This window comes from Tursiops truncatus, chromosome 16 (assembly GCF_011762595.2).
Source record: "Tursiops truncatus isolate mTurTru1 chromosome 16, mTurTru1.mat.Y, whole genome shotgun sequence".
Lineage (NCBI taxonomy): Eukaryota > Metazoa > Chordata > Mammalia > Artiodactyla > Delphinidae > Tursiops > Tursiops truncatus.
The window spans coordinates 30,985,569-31,009,285 of NC_047049.1; the positions used below are offsets into that span (position 1 = coordinate 30,985,569).

At 42.3% G+C, this 23,717-nt stretch overlaps 1 protein-coding gene across 2 annotated transcripts in view; it reads right to left on the minus strand.

The window, feature by feature from the left end:
• DNTT (DNA nucleotidylexotransferase) overlaps positions 1-22,084 on the minus strand; it is a 35,374-nt gene extending 13,290 nt beyond the window's left edge. For both annotated transcript variants that reach the window (XM_019939864.3, XM_019939863.3), the window contains exons 1-7: positions 21,612-22,084; positions 9,493-9,667; positions 8,659-8,787; positions 7,216-7,386; positions 6,083-6,154; positions 4,417-4,540; positions 871-1,003 (exon numbers count right to left, since the gene is read on the minus strand). In XM_019939864.3, coding sequence (XP_019795423.1) covers positions 871-1,003; positions 4,417-4,540; positions 6,083-6,154; positions 7,216-7,386; positions 8,659-8,787; positions 9,493-9,667; positions 21,612-21,814 — 1,007 coding nt within the window. In that variant the 5' untranslated portion in view covers positions 21,815-22,084. The remainder of the gene's footprint in view (positions 1-870; positions 1,004-4,416; positions 4,541-6,082; positions 6,155-7,215; positions 7,387-8,658; positions 8,788-9,492; positions 9,668-21,611) is intronic.
• Positions 22,085-23,717: the final 1,633 nt, after the last annotated feature.

Here is a 23,717-nt window from a genome sequence, read left to right on the forward strand (position 1 = left end):
AAATCATATACGGTACGTATATGATTATGTACATGTGGGTAAAAATGGCAAAGATTATTTCTTCTCCACACCCACACGTGCACACACTCCCACACACCAGAGACAAGCTGGACAACAAGCAAACCAAGAATTATATTCACGTAACATGAGATAGGGTTCTTGCAATTACGACATAGACTAAGGGCATTTTCTTGGATTTGATCTTGTCTTCCCACTTTCTCCGTCACCTCCACAGCCAACAGCCACCATGTAAGAGGACCACGGGGAGAGATGGAGAAGGGTGTGGGAGGGAAGGAGTCTCTTTCTGAAACGGGGCTTCAATATCCAAAAATTGCACACATCTCTGTGAAGAGTTTATTTATTCACTCATTGACACAACCAATATTTCTCAAGTGCCTACTGTGTGCCAGGCACCACGCACTGGCTCTCACTGAGCACTAAGCTCCCGAACCTTAGTGGGGAAACACGCATACAAACAATTACTTGACAGCTGTCCAGGGAGAACTGAGGAGGTGTGCCTCGCCCAGCATGGGGAGGAGGGAGTCAAGGAAGGCTTTCTGGAGGAGGTGGCATCTGAATTGAAGCTTAAAGGATGAGGAGAAGTGAGCCAGCTGATGAGTTGAGGGAAACAAGCCCAAGCAGAAAGGTGGGACGGAGCAAAGTCACAGAGGCGAGAAAGAGCTCCGTGTGTGCTGAGAGTGACCAGCCACCTGGGGTTGCTGGAGTGAAGCATGAGGTGCAGGAGATGAGGCTGCAGAGAGAAGTTGGCGCCAGACCCCGGAAGGCCTTTTGTGCCAAAACTCCTGAGCACGGGGAGCCACTGAAGGTGTTAGAGCAGGGGAGGTAAAAGCAGCCGTCATCATTATTTACCTCCGGAATCCTCCCGTCATGGTGACGAAGGCATCAGGCATAAATGCCCAGACGGCCTCTTTAACCAGCACACCGACTGCCTCTGCTTCGGCCCTGGTCACACAGCTGACAAGGTCTTCATAATAGAGGAATCCTGAGAGGCCATTGGACAGGTCAATGGAGAAAGGGACATATCTCGTGTGAAATGACCAGCCCTCAGTGAGAGGGGATCCGTCCCCACATAGAGCTAACGTGGCCACAGACATCAATGCCAAACTGTTCCCCAGAGACCGAGTGATCTGCGTTCTCTTGGTTGTGAATTTTTCATGTTAACAATGGCTCTTTGCTTTCTGACTGAGAGACTTACAATTTCCTGACTAAGGAAGAGGCAATATTCCATATCCTAGAACCAAGCTGTTCAAATCTGACTTCCTATTGAAGAACCAGCCCTCCTGATCAATACGCTGTGCCCTATTATTTTAAAAAGATAATGCATAAAGATTAGGGGTGGGAAGATTTGGGGTTGCACGGTTATAGATGAATTACAGAATTGAAGTCAAGAATAGGAAGGCGGGGGGCTTCCCTGGTGGCGCAGTGGTTAAGAATCTACCTGCCAATGCAGGGACACGGGTTTGAGCCCTGGTCCGGGAAGATCCCACATGCTGCGGAGCAACTAAGCCCGAGCGCCACAACTACTGAGCCTGCGCTCTAGAACCCGCGAGCCACAACTACTGAGCTCGCGTGCCACAACTACTGAAGCCCGCGTGCCTAGAGCCCGTGCTCCGCAACAAGAGAAGCCACCGCAATGAGAAGCCCGCGCACCGCAATGAAGAGTAGCCCCCCGCTCGCCACAACCAGAGAAAAGCCTGTGCGCAGCAACGAAGACCCAACGCAGCCAAAAATAAACAATACAGTTAGTGTGGGGGCACTAACTATAATGAAAAGATTGATAATTTGGATTTCATTGAATATAAGAACGTATATTCATCAAAGGACATTATCAAGCAATGAAGAAACACGCTACCAACTGGGAGAAGATATTTGCATATTATGTATCTGACACAGTGCTGGTGGGGTGTCTGCTAGAGCTAAATCAATAGCTATTCAGCCTCTGACCCAGCAATTTCACTCCTAGGTGTATGCACAAGAGAAATGAGGACATATATCCCCAGGTACAAGAATGTTCATAGCCAAAACCTGGAAATAATTCTAATGTCCATCAACAGGAAATGGGTAAATAAATTATGATACCAATGGAAGAAAAATTGCTAAGAGGGTAGATCTCATGTTGTGTTTGTACCATATTTTAAAAAATCAATTTAATAAAATTAAACAAATCATGTATAAATGTGAAAAAAAATGAACAACAATGCTCCATTTGGCTCTTTTTTGATACAAAAATTTCATCATGGCTGATATTCACAGTACAACTCATTTGGTAACCATAAAACTCCTGTGATTACTCAGGATGTACCTAAACCAAAAGTCATGATTAACAGCAATTTCTTTAAGGACATATGCAGGTATCAGGAATGAACATGGAGATAGTTTAATAATTTGTTGACACCCATGAAAGCAACTTAATTGGCTTTCCTTTTGGGTATGGTAGGGAGGTGAACTTATTACCCTGCACAGGGTTACATGTGTGCTGTTATATTTCAGAAACCAATGTGGCATGTGAATCCTCAAGCCTCAGGGAATTAAAACCAAGTATGATTATAAGTAAAACTGAATCAGGGTTTCACCCCTGGATCGTACTTTCAACGTGTTCAGTTAGCTCACCCTTGGCAAAATGCTAAACTATTCCCATTGACAAGTCCATTCATTGTAGCGCTGCTACAAGGGACACATAAAGCCTGGGTTTTTCAGCTATAAGTATGATAGGAAGGCATTCCTCTAGTTCTACATAAAACAAAAGCATTAGATAGTCGGATGGCCATCACTGATGGATTGAGAGAATAATAGCTGCTTCATTCATCTGTCTGGAAGAGCCCAAATAGGAAGAGAAAAATCCAGTTTACAAAGCTGGGGAATTGGGAGCTACTTGGATCCCAAGAGCATTCGGTGTCAGTTGATAAAGGTTTTCATCTAAGGGAAATACAGCATTGCCTCCCATTTTCTCTCTATGTGTTGACAGCCCTTACTATCATTCTTATGTATATACTTATATACATATACTTATATACATATACTTATATACATATACTTATATACATATACTTATGTATATTTTAATACTTATGTATATATTTCTATGGCGACTCTAGAGCTGGTGTACATCACGCTTATTAAGTGTGCACTTTCAGAAGCCCAGAATATGAATGTGGGTCTTTTTTTTCCTTAGGCTCTTTTAGTTCCTATGTGGCATCTTATAAACCTTATTAGCAATTTTTTGGAGGCTAGCAACTTAATGAAGTTGGGGAATTCTATGGTAGTGTTGATGTGAACCACCAAGAATTGATTTCTTCCTCTCCTCTTGCTTGTTTCTTTTCATCACTTAAACAGAAGATAGCTGTTTTCTCTTTTCTTTCTGGTCTCCTCTTGTAGAAGATTCCCTTACTTTCATATGATTAAAAATGTTGACAACATCCTCATTCTTTCTTTCTGGCCTCCTCTTGTAGAAGATTCCCTTACTTTCATATGATTAAAAATGTTGATGACGTCCTCATTCTTTGTAACTCAGAAGCCATAGTGCTCAGAACTGGGGTTGTGACTTCCTTTCAAATCCCAGTTATATTGTATTTCTATTGCATATTAAAAATAAACATTTAAATCATACAATTTTTGACCCTGTTTTTTTGACATTCCTTGATTGAAAAAAATATACCTGGACCCTTCATAAATAGAAGTGATCAAGCCATCTTCAACCTCTGTGAGGCCCTGCCAGGCTTTCAGATGCCTGTCTCTACACTCTTCTGGGTTAAGGAGTCCTGGTTGGGTAGATAAACCCCTGTCTAGATTTCCACTATTTCCCTTCTATGTCCTGGTTCTTACAGTTTCTAAAGCAGATCTGTATTTGTACCAAGCAACAGCTCTAGTTCGTTCAAATATTCTTTACTCCCCAACCGTCCAGGTCAACTTTCTGTCTTGGATTCCTCACCCATACCTCTTACCCAGCCAGGACCCAAATATCTGAAAGGGTCAGTTCAGTAAGAACTAGATCAATGGTGCAAACAGGTTTGACAGCAGGATAAAGGAATGACAACAGCCCTCATGCAGGGTATATTTGCTCTGTGCCAGGCTAAGTGCTTTGCCTGCAAGATCTGATCTGTTCCCCACTTACGTACTGATGTTACCTCCCTTTTATAGATAAGGTAACGAAGGCTCAAAGATCTTAACTAACTTTCTCAAGATGACACGACTGGAGAGTGCCAGAGCCAGGATTTGGATCCAGGTCTGTCTGATTCCAAAAGCTTGGGCTTTTAGCCATAGCATGAAAAGAGGCCAAACAAGAGACCAGCTCACCAAGACTGGAGTTGACGTATGAAGTACAGCAGACAGGTCCCTACCACAGCCTGACCAGCCCACGGCAACAACATGAGATTTTTTTTAGGAGAGACAATTCACCTGCTTTCTGCATTCTTGTGAATTTCAAGGTTTTGTCCGACCTTATTTTACTCAGAGATCTGAACCCCATCCTGAACCATTTCTCAGATGTCTTCAATCCCACTCCAAATACAGAAGTAAAGAGCTGAAACAAAGGGAAAGGCATGCCTTTAGTTTCTAAAACAATCATTATGTCAATGAAATGATACTTTTCAAGGTCAAGCGATTAAGAAAAGGTGTAAACAAGCTCTGACCTAGTTCCTCCTGAATATGACAAGCAGGTGGGCAATGGTAATTTTTCAGAGGCATTTCTATTTCAGGAGGGTCCCTTCCTGACATATGTTATTACTAAATGAAGCAGAAGGGAGGAGCCCGCCTCTGGCACTGCCGAGGGCTTCCAGATATCCAATAAGGATTGCCTGCACTGTCAATGCGTGACCACAGGGATCTGTACCCAACCCTTGGCCAAGAGTGTCTTACACACACTCATGCATATTCACCCTCACAATTTAAAGACGGATGCACGTGTAGGTTGCGTGAATTCTCCACCATCACACAACTGGTAAGTGTCAGAGCCCAGACTCAACCCAGTCTGTCCGCCCTCTGAGCCTGGCCTTCTGCCCTCGACCACAGGTTAGCCTGAGCATCACTTCTGAACCCAAGGGATTGGTAGGTGGAAGTCTCTGGACCCTGCAACTCCAAGGTAGGGAACATTGGGAGGTAACAAACCCTGCTTCAAAGTAGACAAGGATTCAGTGAGGAGCAGGTTTCTTAAAGAACAGGTTTGTTCTTTAAGAGTAGGTTTGTGGGCTTCCCTGGTGGCACAGTGGTTGAAAATCTGCCTGCCAATGCAGGGGACGCGGGTTCAAGCCCTGGTCTGGGAAGATCCCACATGCCGCGGAGCAGCTAAGCCCGTGAGCCACAACTACTGAGCCTGTGCGTCTGGAGCCTGTGCTCCGCAACAAGAGAGGCCGCGGTAGTGAAGAGCCCTATGCACTGCGATGAAGAGTGGCCCCTGCTCGCCGCAACTAGAGAAAGCCCTCGCATAGAAACAAAGACCCAACACAGCCAAAAATAAATAAATAAAAGATTACTATTAAAAAAAAAAAAAAAGAGTAGGTTTGTTTTGTCTCACAGTCTTAGGGTACCCAGGAGTGACAGACTCTTGGGAGGTAAGGTCATTTGTATCTCACCATAGCATGGCAATAAGCTCGAGCACCCATAGTTATTTAGGCATCTCCTTCCTAGACCACTGCTATGGACTGAATTGTGCCCCCTCCTCCCAAATTCATATGTCTTAACCTCCAGTGTGATGGTATCTGGAGATGGGGCTTTTGGGAGGTAATTAGGTTTAGATGAGGTCATGAGGTGGGTCCTCACGATAGGATTAGTGCCTTTATAAGAAGAGACACCAGAGAGTTTGCTCTCTCTCTGTGTCATGCAAGGACACATTGAGAAGGAGGCCGTCTGCAAACCAGGAAGAGAGTCCTAACCAGAGCCCAACCATGCTGGCACCCCAACCTCAGATTTCCAGGCTCTAACTGAGAAAATAAATATTTGTTGTTTAAGTCACTCGGTCTGCGACATTTTGTTATGGTACCCCAAGCTGACTAATACAACCACTTAGAATAAGTAATAGGATTAACTGAAAAACCATTTTTGATAAATACATATAAAAATCACGTACTTTGAAGGACTGATATCGTTCATCGTTTAACACAGCTTTAACTTCAGAACTTTCTCCATCTTCAATAATTTCCTGCACGAACAGTTGAAAAATATATTACATTAGTGATGTTAACTGCAGTCTAAGATTTTCAAATCCCCAGATCTAGTAGCTTAATTTTTCATGAAATACACCTGCTGTATACAGGATATTTCCTTAGCTGATCTGGAGAAAACAAGACATTTCCTGCTTGAAAAATCTCAGGTTACTATATTTCCAAGGACCCCTTTACAATCCTCAAGGAGGAAGGTACAGAATGATTAGGGTCCAGATCTACAGAACACCAAACCAAAAGATTCACTGACAAAGGTGTGTCTAAATATTTGAGATAGTTTTCTTTTCAATTAATATAAACTAGCTGAAACAAGAGGACTTTTCATCTGAGCCGGTTAATTTTGGACCCACTGAAAAGCTAATCCGGGTTCAAGCCCTTATGATATCCAGCTCAGAGCCACCCAACATCCTCTAAATAGAGCTGGGATTATTTCCCCTGAATAATTTACCTCGAGCTTGACTATATCGAAACTTACTCTTGGATGACCAATTTGCCTTGCCAGGGAATCCTTAAACATCATTAAATAAATAACTACCAAAATAAATAAATAAATAAATAACTACCCATCCCTGGCTCTCTTCCTAGAATATACAGGTAGAGATGCAGAATCAGCTCCACTGCCCATCACACCCACCACCATTCTGGAGGGCAACATCCCCTGAGTGGAAGTGAGGTTCTTCACACAGCCTGTGTTTGAAGTCATAGCATCCTCTCCCGTTGAGCTTTTAGGTCACTAGAGTCTTTCACTGTGATTAATGATACGGGAGAGTTATTTTCCCACTAGCTGACCCCACGTAGCTCCAGGAGAGAAAATATTGGAGTAGGAATTAAACAAATATATATGTGTATCTATCTATCTATGTAATATATATGTTATAAAATATATATATCTATATAATCTATATTAGAGAAAAAGGAAAATAAGTCATGAATACCACATCTATATAGTTAACAGGAAAATCCATTAACTGCAACTCTCTCTCTCCCTCCCTCCCTACCTACCTATCAGGAGTTGGGATGAATCACCTTTCACCCTTACCTCCATGACACACTTCACTCTGTCCCCCAGGCAGGGAATTCCTTCTGTGTCCCTCATACTGATGATTGTGAATGGCAGAGATTTAAGTACAGAAGCTGCTCTAGTAAATTCCACACAAAAGACTTCATTTTCTTTAAACTCATAATTTTCAGCCAATACCTCAAAGGCATCCTGAAGAATAAAACCAGATGAGCAAAACACAGTCTGTTTCTCGGCCCCTAGCCCCCGAGCCAGCAGCCACTTGCAAACACCTCTTGCTCTCTGTTAAGTATTAGAATACCTCGTGACTATTTCCTCAAAGATCAGGATTGGGTGTCCTGTACTTTTACACCCCTCCCTTGGTGGATGAGCGGAATGGAGTTGAAAAGACAGGCCACAGAGTGCTTTGTAAGGAAACTTTGAGCTCTCTGCCATTAGATATTCAGGAGTGATATAACTATAAAATGATACTGTGCTCATTGCATCTTCCTAGTTGTTACTTGGCACGATCCTTCCCTCTTTGCTGACTGTCCCCGCAGCCTGTGGCCAGGATTCTGTCTTGATCACTGGGAAGCCCCATCTCTTATTTCATGCGTGAAATATAGTCAGCACTTAGCACAGGCTTGTTGAATGAATGGGTATAATCATAAGTGGCGCAAACCCACAGGCAGGGTTATTTAAGGTAGGGGGTTATTTAAGGTAGGGCACGTTTGCATTTCTGGCAGAGGAGGAAGCAGCTGCAGCTGTGCGGCCTGATGCTCAGTGTGCCCAGTAGCTGCAATTTCCTGGTGCTCCTTGCACACGTGGGGCTAGAAGACTAGAAAGGAGAAGTTTTGTATTTGATATACTAATGCATGTTTTATCTGTCTGACTACTGACTCTAGGCTGGAGGACAAGCAGTTATAGGCTTGTTCGGGTCATTTGAAACATAATTATTGAATTTCAGGGCTGAATTTAGAGATGATCTATAGCTAATTCCTTTTTGAGCAGATGAGGAAACTGAGGCTCAGAGAGAGGAATTGACTTGCCCCAGCTAGTTAATATCAGAGAGGCTGAATCCAGGTCTGCTGACTCTCAATCCTCTGGCTTCCCAGCAAAGCTATTTATGCACAATTGCTATTTCTATGTAATTTGCTCTTACTATGTAATGGACTAATTACAGTACATATTTGTTTTTTCAGAATATTTGCCTTTGATAACTGCTGCGTCCATTAATGACAACTTCTGAGAAGTAGTAACCTACTGTCTCTGAAGGATGTGCTCCGAATATATTTGTCTATTTCCATGACAAAAGGAGACCCATTCTTGACAGAAAGAGGAACCAGAGATCAGGTTAGAGGAGTGGGTAAGGGTGTGAAAAACATTCCCAGATTTTCAGGAATATTCATAACTTAATTTGGAGATTCATGGAAAGAAGCAGAAAGCCCTGCGTTTGCTCTAGGTGTTGTTGTAAATCTCCATTACCGTGAATGTGTGGTTCCGGTTGTTTAAAGTGGTTCTTCTCTGACACGCGTACTGAGAGATCTTTTTTACAGCAAGTGGTGGAGTCTTCTGGAAGCCCGGGTTGGGAGTAGCTGAATAGTCTGTTCTCACCTAAACAAATGCATAAGCATCCATTTTAAATAACAATTAATAGTGGTAATAATAATAGATGTGTGTGAAGAAAAAGGCAGTTTGATGGTAATTGTCTCTGGAAAGAGAATAAAATTATAGGAGGCTCAAATTTTATGTTATATGCATCTCTAATATTTGAATTTGCTACAATTAACATGTATTATTTTTGCAATCTGAAAACATAACATGAAAAAATACTACCAATTAAATACCATTTTTCTTTTCTGTGAACTTATGTAGTTATGGTCCGTTGGTGATGGGTGTGGAATTAAGAGCTTAACTTTGTTTTTTTCTTTATGAATGATCACAGTAAGAAAAAAAATAAGAACCTTCTACTTTTCTGACTGCCAGACATCAAGACTTCAATATTTTGAAATATTTGTGTATAGACTTGTTTGTAAAAATAGCTACCATTTAGTAAGTGCATATATAAATCAGGCTCTGTCTTAAGCACTTTACATGTGTGTTATTCTAATCCTCATAACCATCTTACAAGATAGGCAGGCACTATTATTCTCATAATGTAGTGGAAGAAACTGAAGCTCAGAAAAGCTAAGTGACTTGTCCAAGTTCACACAGGGAATAAGCAGAGAACCTGGGGTTTAACTCAGGTCTGTTGGTTCTACAGCCCATGTTCTTAATCATCAAGCAAAAGGCAATGAAAATCACATTCGTGACACTTACAACAAGCTGGTGTTTTCCTGTAATCTCCACCGGTTTTCCTGCTCCCATACTTTCTATCAGCCAGGAGACGTCGAGGAGTTCTAGCTGTGAGCTGGCTCTTACGTTCTGTACCTGAAGCCAGTCAAGAACCTCTGAACCAGAGTTGTTTTCTGCCACAATGTGGGTGACAGAATCACTGCAGAATGCAAGACAAAGTTACCAGCTGAAGGGACTTTTGAAATGAGAAGCTCTCCTCTTTCCCTGAGGCGTTTCAGAGCATTCCATCTGATGGAGAAAGATGCACAGTAGACCTGACCACAGGCACAGAGAACCTAGACCTCCATGCAAGGGAATTCTACTTAAATTAGTGTAACAACAGTGGTCTACGTTACATACCAGATGCAAGAAAAATTAAGAAAACATTAGTAAGATTGTGGTGTCAATGGAAAACCAAGGTCCAGAGAGGATGGAGGATAAAACCGTTCTTAAATTAGCACCTTGCACTCTGCTTGTGGCTTTGATGTGCCACTTTGTTTTTATTTGTAGAGGGCTTTAACCCAGTGCCTTTCAAACTTATTTGTGACCCACAGTTAGAAACACATTTTATATCATCACCCAAAATATAGATGTAGATGTCGATATGCTTATAACATCCCACTAAACTGATCTCACACCCCATTAATAGGAGGTGACCAGCCTTTGAGAAATATTGTTTTACGTGTTGTTTTTTTTTTTGCGGTACGCGGGCCTCTCACTGTTGTGGCCTCTCCCGTTGCGGAGCACAGGCTCCGGACGTGCAGGCTCAGCGGCCATGGCTCACGGGCCCAGCCACTCCGCAGCATGTGGGATCTTCCTGGACCGGGGCACGAACCCGCGTCCCCTGCATCAGCAGGCGGACTCTCAACCACTGCACCACCAGGGAAGTCCCTGTTTTACATGTTTTTCAAAGTACAACCCTGTGACGTAAGACCCTGTATCTTTTCCCTAGTAAGTACTGAGCACTTACAATGTTTCAGCACTGTCCAAGTACTTTACATACATTATCTGATTTAATACTCACATAGCTCCTCAAGTAAATGTCATACTAGTCACACTTCAAAAATGAGGAAACTGAAGAACAGAGAGGTTAAGAACATCCTGAAGGTCACACAGCTGGTAAATGATATTTATCCTTTTTGACTGTCTTTTCTGGGTCAAGTATGTTATTTCTAGTTTTTAAGAAGTCTCCACAGTCAGCATTATATCATTGGAACTAATAATTTTTAAGGCTCCTTCAGTTCAAGTAGTCTATGAATCTGGGAAATAACAAGAGCAAATAGTGTACTTAGGTATCTAAGAGAAAAAAATCAATTTTCTCTTGTTTTTCCCACTTCTCTTGCTTGACTTCTTCTTTCTCCTTCTCCTTTTCTTGACTGACTCTTGGATTCATTGGGTATTTTTTGGTTCACTGTTATATGCACAGCCCTAGGTTTCTTGTGGTGGTGATGGGTACCGAAGAAGAAAAGAGAAGTCTCTGGGCATCAGTATCTTATGTTAACAGTATGTTATGATAAGACACAAGACATGGACAGGATCTGCAGATGGTACACAGAGAGGGAAAAGAATTTGGTGTGGGCTGGGAGAGGTGGATGGCTTTGTGGAAAAGCAGGATTTGTGCCCTGTCTGGGTGGATGGGAGGGATAAGGTACATGGTAGGCAGAACTTTTGGTCGTCCTGGAAGAAAAGGTTCAGAGGAAAGGAAGGAGAATGGCCTGTACTGGAGTGAAGAATTCATGTTGGGAAGTAGTTGTAGATGTGGCTGAGTACCACATTACAGAGGGTCTTGGAAGCCTGGCTGAAGAAGCTGGATCTTGTTTTCTGGGATTATGGAGCCACTGAAGGCTTTTGTGAGCAGGACATGGATAGTGTTGTCGTGTTATTTTAAAAGACTAATCTGTTACACACAATGATTTGGAAGGGGGAGTCATGGGTTGGGGAAAGGTGGGGAGCTACTTAGGAAGATGAATCACTGGACCAGATATAAGATGACTTTTACCCCACTCTGGTTCCTATAGCTCTAGAAAGGAAGGCAAAGAAGACATATGATGGACAGCTGGCATCGCCTATAAAAGATGGTGTGGAGAATAGACTCAAATATGAGTCCAGCATATCTATCACACTCAAGTATTATCACTTTTGGTAGAAACAGGGATTTAGGAAGTTGTATCTCTTTGGGGGAAGGGGTGGGGGAGTGGAATTGAAGTTTATTTCAGGCATGCTGCATTGGAAGGATGGCTGGAGATCCAAATGAAAATAGCTGGCTGACAGTTGGGATCTGAGGCTGGCGCAGGGAGAGAGGTGAGGGCTGGAGATCAGAGCTGAGACCATCTGGATGGCAGGATGTGCAGCAGGCCCAGGCAGAAATAAGTCAGGGTAAAACAACCTTTTACAGGGGATGAGGGAAGACGGCTAGCTGCTTCCCTATTCCAGATCCATATAATTCCAAAGATTATTTATGGTAAACTTCTTGAAAGATTGTTTATGTCAAGACTTGAACAACAAAAGAATTAACAAGGCTACATAGTAATTATTATTCCTTCTATATTTCTGCCCTTTGAAGGGAAATTTTACTATTACATTATTTATTATAATATTTATTCTTATTATTATAAATAGGGTTTTGTCTGAACCTCAGAGGGAGCAGGGTGTGCTGAGGAGGCGCTCTGGGGCTCAGTGTCCAAATTTAGACCCCTCACCATCCACTCTTGTACCACCATCCCCCAGTGGGGATATGTGAGCTCACCCTATTGGATGAGGACCACGTTCATCTCTTACTGAATTCATATAAGCGTATTTGTGAATATAGGCTATACATCATATGAAGGAAGACTCTGATTTAGACTTCCAACCCCTGCTCATTAAGCAACTAGCAAACAAAACAAAACAACAACGACAGCAATAAAGCACATACAAAAACAAAAAATCAAACATTCACGTTGTGCTATTCAGAGTTCAGTACTGTTTGTCACTCGTTCCCACAAAGTAAGAGCTTGAAAGTCAGCATTAGGAACTTTGACATCATCACAGTACAGTCATATCTCAGAGATATTGCAGGTTCGGTTCCAGACCACCACAATAAAGCATTTGTTCACTTTCTGTTCTGAGCCCTTAGCAGCTAGTATTACCAAGAAGGGTCATCCCCTCTAGTATGTTCTGCTGCCAGTGTCTTACTGCTGTGTTGCGGCAGCCCTTTGCTGATACAGTGGTTTTCTCTCTGCCCTGAAGACTCCAGTATTGAAAAGACTAATAATATTTGAATATTACCATGTACCAGAACGATGGTAGGCACATTTCATACAGTACCTTATTTAATTGTCAGTAACACTATGAGGTAGGTATGATTATCCCCATCTAAAAATAAGAAAAGAGAGCTTTTGAGAGACATTAAAAATTCACCCAGCTAATAATTGGTGGAGCTGAAATTTGATCTGAGGTCTGTTTTAATCTAAAATCTGTGTACTGGGGGACTTCGCTGGTGGTCCAATGGTTAAGACTCCATGCTTCCACTGCATGGGGTGCTGGTTCGATCCTTGGTAGGGGAACTAGGATCTTGTGTGGCACAGCCAAAAAAATAAAATAGAATAAAACCTGTGTGCTAGACCACACTGAGCTGTCCCTCTGTGACTTTGTGCTTAATTCCATGGCTCTGGCGAGAGCTATTCCTTTTCTCAAAAGGAATACCATCAGGATGAGTATCACCACCACCACCACCACCATCATGATCACGATGAAGATTCTCTCCGAAGTGCAGAAATAGAGGTGGACTGACACTTCCTACATAACACTGTTAGACACTCTCTCCCTGCTGCTGCCACATAGGATTCATGTTTCGATGTTTTATGTCCAGTATAATATGGGCTACAATAAGGACTGTCCCAGAAAGTCTGAAAGAACAGTTGCTATGGCTACACACCAGGATGGAGTAGTCACAGAGGGGCTGTCAGGCTCCCTGAGCTCTGGGTTTTGCCTAAACTTCGGAGGGAGATAGATGTGCTCAGGAGGACCCCCCGGGGCTCCTCTTCCAAATTCAGGTCCCTCACCATCCACACTTACCACCCCCGGTTCCTCTGCACCATCTCTCACCTAGGGTATCTCTGGACTCAGCCCTGCCTCTAACAGACATTCTGAATGCCTAGGGATGTGGGGGAAGGGTGCTGTAAAACAATCAACAAACAATTAAATACTGGTATACACGAAAGAAAAAGACTAGAGAGAAACATTCCAGACAATCAGCAAGAATAACAAAAACTACGCGCATGCACGCACACACACACGCACACACACTCACACACACACACACACCACACACGGATATATTCTTACTCAATCCGCCCAAGAGTCTTATGAGGTGGGGAATGAAATTTCAAATGAGAAAACCAAGCCTACAGAGGTTACATGAAGCCAAGATTCAAACCCAGGTGTTCATGACTTGAGTAATCTCTTAACGTTCTGCTAGACTGTGGTTAGACCCCTGTGCGAGGTTTTGTTTGTTTTAAGCATTTTTCTATATTTTCCCATTTTCTGTCATGAACCATCTTGCATCACTTTTCCACTTAAAGGAATAAATACACATGCATGTCATTTTCAAGGGCAAAGCAACCTGGGATTGGGGCTGAGATGGCTGTTTGGGGCTGGCCCCAAAGACCTGGGCTTTCTTCTTACGATACCAGGTGGCAGCGAGCCTCAGGCAGCCACCTTCAATCTCTCCTAAAGACCCCAAGGCAGTGCTGAGATGGCTGTTCCTGAAATATCAGTGGATTCCATTCTTTAAGTGCATCCAGTTTCTTAGCCATGACCAATTAATAGTGCCTTGGAGTAGGTTTGGGAGGCTGTGATCCAATTACAGGAATCCTGAACTCGGATTTGTCCTTCAGCTTCCCACAGGGAAAACCATGCAGGGTCCTGTTCCTCAACTGGTGCCGAACTGAAATGTGCTTGACTTGATCCTTGGCATCGCTAAGGGCAGGGACAGTGTTATAATCTGCCTGGTTATAATCTGCATGGTTATAATCATGCCTGGCGCCCAGCTCATGGCCAGATTTATAGCAATGGTCAATAGAGAGCCCACTAGTAGAATGAACTGATTAATCTATAGCTCTGAAGGAAAGTTTCTAAAATTCTAGTGTCTACTAGAGACACACAGGAAGGTGGACTAAAGTTCAGATGCATGAGCCTTATTACCAGAGATTCAGATTCAGTAAATCTCACCTAGGGACCAGAAATATGGATTTTGACAAGCTCCCTTGGTGATTCTGACATAGTCAGTTCTAGTTATCTAGTTGGTGCACAACCAACAATCCCCAAATGTAATGGCTTTGAAAAGGAACAGTTTTGTTACGTCTCGCAATTTTGTGGGTCAGGAATTTAGGCAGCTCAGCTGGGCCATCCTTCTGTTGCATATACGGCTGATGGAGGTACTGGTGTTCCACACAGCCTGCGTGTCTGGCACCTCGGCGAGGGTGGCTGGGAGGTTGGGCTCAGCAGCACCGATCAGCCTGAGCACCTTTAAGTGGCCTCTCTCAGGGGGAACTCAAACTTCTTACCTGAGGCTCTGGGGTCCAAGGAACAGCAGAAGCCTCAGGGCCTTTTATGACCTAGCCCCCAAAGTCACATAGTGTCACTCCTGCTGTACCCTATCGGGTACACCAGGCCCCCCACCCCCAATGTAAGGAAAGGGAAAATAGTCCCTGTCACTCCGTGGGGGCCACCATATTTCAAAACCACCTCACAGCCCAAGAACTCCACCTTGTGGAACGGAGCTATAGAGAAAGATCGCTCTTTACCTGCCCCAGCTTAGATCTGATCCCCATGCTGGACTTACTGCTTAATTACAGCAATGTTTCCCCACATGGCACTCATTTCTCTGCAGGCACATGAAATAATTTTAGGGAGTACATAACTGAACATTTTAAAAGTTTATATGTTTATTAAATCTATATGTTTAAATTATGTATATCAGACCCATGGTTTTTATGATTATTATTCCTTAAGATAGGGCTAAATTGCAATGATTCCGTTTAGGGGCAATTAAAAGAAACACATTAGGTATATATAATCCATATGGTAAAAGATATTATAAGGATCATGAATGTGGCCCTCAGATGTCCAGAAAGCTCTAAACTGAAAGATTAACTCACAAATCTCAGTTCCGACTTTTTTTCTCAGATACCAGTATTCCTGATCTTTCTGTCTTTCTTTCCCCAGTTGGTCCTGCCTCTTGATACAATTAGAAAAACTCTCCATGAGGAAAGAGGCAGCCATCCTTCTTTGCCAGGAGCCAGACTGACACCCCAAGCTGTCCTCACGGATGGTCACCTGCTTTTTTCTTTGTCTTTAAAACTCTTTTCTTTCCCTGGGGAGGGCATTCTTTTTTTTTTTTTTTTAAATTAAAGTATAGCTGATTTACAGTATTGTGTTAGTTTCAGGTGTACAGCAGTGATTCAGTTATTTTTTTCAGATTATATTCTATTATAGGTTATTACCAGATATTGAATATAATTCCCTGTGCTATACAGTAAATTCTTGTTGCTTACCTATTTTATGCATAGTAGTTTGTATCTGTTAATTTCTTAATTCTTTCCATCTGACATAGGACTTATTTTATAAACAATAACTTTAAATAGTTATTTATAGTTGAGCAGAGACATTCACAGTTTAAAAATATCCTCTTGCAAATTTCCCTAGCAACTGATCTGTTTCAGAATCCCTGACACTGAAAAATCAAGGTAGTTTGATTTGGTTTTATCGCACACTCTTACTAGCACCAGTAAAGCCAAGTTTCTACTTCCAGTCCTTGATATACTTAAGACTGAGAGGGTCTTGCCTTGATTTTTTGACCCACAGTAAATGGGACTATGAACATTTTCTTTTTTTTTTTTTTTTTTTTTTTTTGCGGTACGCGGGCCTCTCACTGTTGTGGCCTCTCCTGCCGCGGAGCACAGGCTCTGGATGCGCAGGCCCAGCGGCCATGGCTCACGGTCCCAGCCGCTCCACGGCATGTGGGATCTTCCCGGATCGGGGCACGAACCCGTGTCCCCTGCATCAGCAGGCGGACTCTCAACCACTGTGCCACCAAGGAAGCCCAACATTTTCATTTTTAAAGTCCACAAATTTTGAAATATAAAGTACTTTGGACCCGAGCAGGACTAATTTTTACATTGCATGCTCTTGAACTCAGAAAAATAAAGTCTTCATTACTTTGCTGATTACAAAGGTAATACAGGTGCATTGTAGGAAAAAAAAATTTAGTGACAAAAATTACTCTTGGTAATCATAAGTTCCTTTGGTTGGCTTCATATTCACCAGATAAATCATTCTTTGAGCAAATATTTCCTGAAGCCTACTCTGGGTAAGAAAATTGTCAAGGGTATGAAGATGAGGTCTACACAATGGCCCAGATGACGCCCTTGCCCTTGTGGAGTCAGGGACAGGCAACTGGGTGAGATGAGGAGCAAACCCAAGTGGAAGAGCTGGGGCCCAACCCTAGGCCATGGATCACACCTGTGTCCACGGAGGAAGTTTCTTCCTCTAGGAAGGCTTCCAGGGGCCTTAGGTCTTAGATGCAGAGAGGTGCAGGGAGGAGCCATTCAAGGTTGGGGGAGAAAGAGTGAGAAAACCCATAAAGAGAAATCAATGAAGATGTGTTTGGACATTGGACCCAGAAGAGGCCTAGAGATGGACCAGTTCCACGTCGTATTTTCTAGAGCAGGTAACAGCTCTTTCATCTGATGTTCAGTTTATTTGGCAAACAATGACTTTTAATATTTTTATTTGAGATACCACAAATTTGAAGTGACCAGACATTGTCAAAGATAAACAGAGCTGGATACTACTGAAAGCAGTAAGAATAGATTTTATTCAGTAATAACTATTGCAATAGGGAAGAGGGTCCAGCATGAATGGAACTCAACTTCGAGGGAACAGAAGGCAGGAGACCTTGTAAAGGCTGGAGTGTGGGAAAGGCACAGAGAGGCATTAAGGGGGCTGGTCCTTGTGACCTGGCCACCTGGATTTGCTAATTGCTGCTTATTCAGAGGAGAACGTCTGGAATCTTTGTGACAGGAGGCAGTGGGGCAAGTTAGAGCAAGGGGCCCACTGAAGTTAGGCCTTTACCTTCCTGCAGAGACTGGGGGTGAGAATGATCTCCTTGGATGTTTGCTCTCAGGTCCTTGAGAAGACAGTTCTGGGTGGTTGGAAGATTTACATCTCAAAGGGGCAGAGAAAGGGTTTATACTGGCAAGGTTTCTAAAGTACCTGCTCTAAGAGGGGGTTCAGGGGTCTATCTGCCTATTGCCAGGTTTTGGCTGGAACAAACAGTAAATTCTCCGGTAATCTTGAACTTTCTCAGGCAGGAATTTTAAGGCAGGGCCAGGGGTACAATCCTAGGGACATGGCCTTAAGCTGCTAGAAGCCACGCTAGAGTTTAGTCAAGGAAAGAGTCTTTATCAATATTCAGGTGAAAAACCATGGATTTGACTACCAGGAAATTCTTTGAAGACAATAGTTTTGGGATAATGAGTGAGGCAGAAGCCACATTTCAAAAGTTACGTAGTGAATGGATGGAAACCAAAATGACACAAGAAGGCTCGAAGTGTTGGGTAGGAAAATGCTAATTTTAAAAAAAGAGGAAGACAAGTACATACTTGGAAAATACATTATGCTATCTTTTCATGCTAGGTGACAACAAAGGTACAGTTCCTGACTCTCCTGTCTGATTTTAAACTCTTTGCTTGCAGGGTTCAAGTTTTCTACTATTTTTTGTCTCCAGAACCTGACACATATTGTGCAGAGTGGGTACTAACAGAACCCTTTATATGTGATGCCATGATGGTATATCTTGCTTTCAGTAAAATCAGTGCCTTCCAAAGGTACCCTTGTAGACAAATTATGCAGGTCCAGGAAGGGCAAAAGTATCCTCTGATGGGTTTCTACAGCTTGAACAGTGGAACTCAGCAAGTGTTAATCTGCTGGGCGATGTAACCATGGAGATCCACCCTTCCTACCCAGCCCTTTCTTCTTCAGCATCAATGATTTAGGTCAAGACATAGATGGTAGGCTTAGCTAATATGTTCATAGAGGAGGGTTGATGCAGATAAAGTTTTAAAATAGCTCAAAGTACTGGAATCAAGGATAAAAGAAGAACATGACAAACACTAGATTCTGATCCTTCTCTATCTTGTCCCAGCTAGAGTAGCTCGAATATTATGAAGCCGCTCTAAAATTTAGGATGTTGGCCATGGAATAAAATTCAGAAACCTTTTTAATGAATGTGCACAAATGCCTCAAAGGACTTGACACCTCTCCTGATTTATATTTCAAGAACCAGCTTCCTATGGCACACGGAATAGCATGTCTTTTGCCATATAACATAAATATTAATGCAGTCCAATCCAAATATAAAGATACAGTGCACATATGCTAGAAATTTAAATAGTTCCAGATAGTTCTATGCATTCAGGTACCCCATTTCTAAGCTGTGTGTTCAGGTCCAGGTAAAGTAGGAATCAGATTTTTCCTCAAATTTAATCCTCCTGGCAGCCAAAGAATGTGTTAGAAACTATGGAGAGTACTGTCTATTTTCAGAGCATTTTTAATTTTAGCTCCTCTTTCTCTGAATCCTATATATCAAAAGGAGAGATCTAGCTGTTCTTATTGAGAAGTATCCTTTCTTTTAAAAAACAACTTCCTTTATTTTCATTTTAAAAATACACGTTTATTGTAAAAACATTTGGAAAACACAGAGCATAAAAGCAGCCATAATGTCTCCTTACGACCTCCTCCGCCTACTACCTAGTCTCTCCCTACTACCCCTTTCCCTACGAAATAGACGATTTGATGGGTTTCCTTCCTTTCTTTGTTCTATTTATTTATGTCATTTGATCTAGTTCAGAGTGTGGAGGGAGAGCCCTCTCCTTAGGGATTTACTGTAAAGGTCAATGGATTCAGCTAAGTAACAAGAAAACAACCACACTTCACGTTTGTATAACTGTTTTAATTTATCCAAGTATATTGACATCCATCATCACATATGGTATCACATCAGATAGACTAGACCATTTATCAAGAAACTAAGGTCAGAGAGAAGAGGGGGGTCTTGCCCCACATCACATGGCTGGGAAGGGTCAGAGCCAGAATTTGAGGTCTCTAGATTTCTTATCTAGAGATTTTCCCCTACAATAATTTCCATTGCCTTTTCCAGTTAAAGTCTATATAGCTGTGTATGGAAATTCCGTTTGAGAGCTAGGACTTTTACTTCTTGTGGTTTATTTTTGTGCCATAAAACACATTTGTATTTAATGTGTCTTCTGAGCAGCCAGCCTGGGAACCTTGCCACCGTCATCTCACAGCAGCAGTTGGCTCACCGTGTGCCAGTTTCCTCTGTCGCCTGAGCAGCTGGGCTCGGTTCCTGGCAGCAAAGCTGCCTGTTGGGCTCTTGTCAAAAGAAGAAGCTTGCCTCCCAGCGTCTCTCCTAGTACCTGCCTCAGCTACCGTGTGCATATTCGTAGCTGTGCCTGTGACTAAACTAGTCAGCTCTTGCTGGAAGTGTGGACATTTCGACAGAGAGCTTTCTATGTAAGTGATGCCTTGACCATCTGGCTCTCACCTTCCTGTCTGGCCCTTTGCCAAATTTCTTTACCGCAAAGAGCAGTTCCATATTTGCTAAGGCTTCTAGTTTCTACTTTTTCAGTTTCCTTTTTTTCAATTTCGGTTTTTAGCCACTTACCTATGTCGTCTTTCCCCCTCCTGATTCCAATATTTTATGTAAGTCTGTTAAATAAGGCAGACTCAACAATTGGATGACATCTATGATTTTGTGGAAGGGATGTTTCAATGAGATTTTGAGCTTAATATCCCAAATGAGATAGGGGTTAAAAAGGAAAAAAGAGGCAGGAGTTGGGGGAAGGAGACCATGTAAAGAGAAATCGGGTGAGGGAGACCATGGGAAACTCAGGAATTTCTGAATGGGGCACTTCAGTAAAAAATAAATAAATAAAATGTTTCTATGAGATTGACTTTTCATATGAATTATGGGTATTGTGAAAATTATCATGTCTGATTATTGACTTTTGACATATGTTTCTCTAGCAATCTGAAACTGACACTTCCTCAGGAAATGCTTGTCAGTTTTATTTTTTAATGTCAAAGACTATCTTCAAAGTAAAAATGTATTTTCACACAGAATTCTTATCGATTTTCCTGAAAAAAAAAATGTGGTCAAACTATTCCTTGGACAATCAGAGCCAGCCAACTGCATTAATTATCATTCTTATTCATTACAAGCCCTCTGGCAATTCTGTTTGGAACTGTTTATGCCAAGGTTCTAATACCATTTGTGTCTGGATTTTGTTTTGTTTGAAACCAGTGAAGAGTTTATGTAACTGTTAGAAAAAGAGCAGGGCCAGTGCTGGGATGTGAGTGGGTTTGCTAGTGAACCAGTTGAGGTGCCCCACATGCTTGCTTCAACTGCCTTCTTGTCTGGGCTCTGAGCTCATCACTCTCGGCGTGGTGTCCATCACCCATGGACAGAGCTGCCCCTGAATCTTTAACCAGCATCCCTCTCTCTACAAATCCCACTCAGACTGCTGCTTAGAAAAGCATGAGCAAAGCCACATTTGGTGCCTATGGTGAGCCAGCTAGTCACTCATCCTAGACCATCACAGACACTACCCACCTCAGCACAGTCAGATGCACAGCTCAAAGGCCAAGCAATCAAACCAATCTTTCTGCTTCCAAGCAGCTGACAGTTTTTGATTCAACTCAGTGGTGCTTTAGTTTAATTTGGTCAAGAACAAACTCGAATGGTTTCATCATTGAACTTCCCAACTAGGTTTCTGTTGATCATCCCTAGATACCTCATCTCATAATAGTGAAAGGCCAAAAAAAAAAAAAAAAAATTACGTTATCTTTTGGTGCCAACTGGTTTCAATATAATTGCATCAAATCCCCACTCATCTTATTTCCCTTAACTAATTGCCTCAAATTTGTTGTTTAATTTCATACCTGTTCTCCCAGTGGGAGAGTCACCTCTTCTGTAGGTGGAGGAAAACACGGGTTCCAAAGAAGCCCTGCTTATTCACAAACTGAAATCCGTGATGTCTTACCTGAGCTCGTTTTCAACCCTGAATCCTTTCCTTCGAGCCAGCTCCATGAGGAAGGTTCTGCGGGTGGTTCCCATTTTCTTCTCCAAAATGAAGAGGACCAAATCTCCAAACTTGATGTCATAAGAAGGGGAGGCCATTGAGGCACCCAGCTGCCTGGGTCTCTTCTTCCGAGGGCCTGAGGGGGCCACGTGCAGCGGATCCATGGGAAGAGACTGCTGCTGCCTTTGGCTGTGCCAACAAGTGGTGTCTCCAGAAGTGAGGGAGAGCCTGCCCCTCCTTCATAAGGAGCCCTGATGTCATCTCACCATCTCACTGGGCTCTGCCCTGTTCATGACTTCCTGCTGAAGATCCATGGGGAATTGCTACCTCTGTTCATTTGTCCAGTACAGAGATGATAATGGAAATGGTAAATTAACTTTAGGGTGCCTATGCATAATCTCATCAGATCCTCAGAATAACCTTTTGAGGAAGGTGGGGAAGCATCATTTTCCCCATGTTATTAATTAATTAATCTATTTACTTATTATAAATTTCTTGAGACCCCTCTTGTCTTTATTTATTTATTTCTTTTAACATCTTTATTGGAGTATAATTGCTTTACAATGGTGTGTTAGTTTCTGCTTTACAACAAAGTGAATTAGCTATACATATACATATGTCCCCATAACTCTTCCCTCTTGCGTCTCCATCCCTCCCTCCCTCCCTATCCCACCCCTCTAGGTGGTCACAAAGCACCAAGCTGATCTCCCTGTGCTATGCGGCTGCTTCCCACTAGATATCTATTTTACGTTTGGTCGTGTATATATGTCCATGCCACTCTCTCACTTTGTCCCAGCTTACCCTTCCCCCTCCCCATATCCTCAGGTCCCATTCTCTAGTAGGTCTGTATCTTTATTCCCGTCTTGCCCCTAGGTTCTTCATGATCATTTTTTTTTTTTTTAGATTCCATATATATGTGTTAGCATACAGTATTTGTTTTTCTCTTTCTGACTTACTTCACTCTGTATGACAGACTCTAGGTCCATCCACCTCACTACAAATAACTCAATTTCGTTTCTTTTTATGGCTGAGTAATAGTCCATTGTATATATGTGCCACATCTTCTTTATCCATTCATCTCTCGATGGACACTTAGGTTGCTTCCATGTCCTGGCTATTGTAAATAGAGCTGCAATGAACATTTTGGTACATGACTCTTTTTGAATTATGGTCTTCTCAGAGTATATGCCCAGTAGTGGGATTGCTGGGTCATACGGTAGTTCTATTTGTAGTTTTTTAAGGAACCTCCATACTGTTCTCCTTAGTGGCTGTATCAATTTACATTCCCACCAACAGTGCAAGAGGGTTCCCTTTTCTCCTTGTCTTTATTTTTGATGATTTTTTAACCTCCCAAGTAGCTTGCATTCTCTTCCCCTCATAGGTTGGCACTGCAATACATTGGATTTCTGTAGTTAGCATGGGTGTTATTCATCGTGTATGGTTGTTTTGATTTTACATAAATGGCACTGTTATACTTCTCATCCTGCTGGTCACCTTTTTATTTTTCACTCAGAACTGTGTTTTCAGATCCTTTCACATTACTCTGTGTTCTAATCTGTTGCCTCTAATTGCTCCATCGGAATTTCGTGGTGGGCATTTTAACTATGCTGGTGCATTTTATAAGTTAGGAAACAAAGGCTCAATGTACTCAAGATCACAGAATAAGGGGCAGAATCAGATCTTGATTTAGGTCTTTGGGTTTCAAATGCTAAATATCTCAGCTTTTCAGTAGACTAATGTTGTCTGTTCAGGAGACTAAGTAGTCTGTTATATAAGCCTAAAATTAATCTTTTGGGATGGGATGGGATGATCTTTAGGTGAGAATTACTGCCATAAAGAGACATTTTCATAACCTTATGTGTAAAATAAATTTCGTGTCTTTCATCAATACACTTTACTAATCTCATTTCCGGAGCATCTACTCTGTGGCCATGGCAAGCACCTAAAAGCCTTAGCTGACTGAATCCTCACACCACTGTCTGGTAGGTACTAGCATCCCCACTGGGTTTAACAACTTTCTCAAGGTCACAGAACTAGTCAATGGTCACAAGTAGGAAATGACTGAAT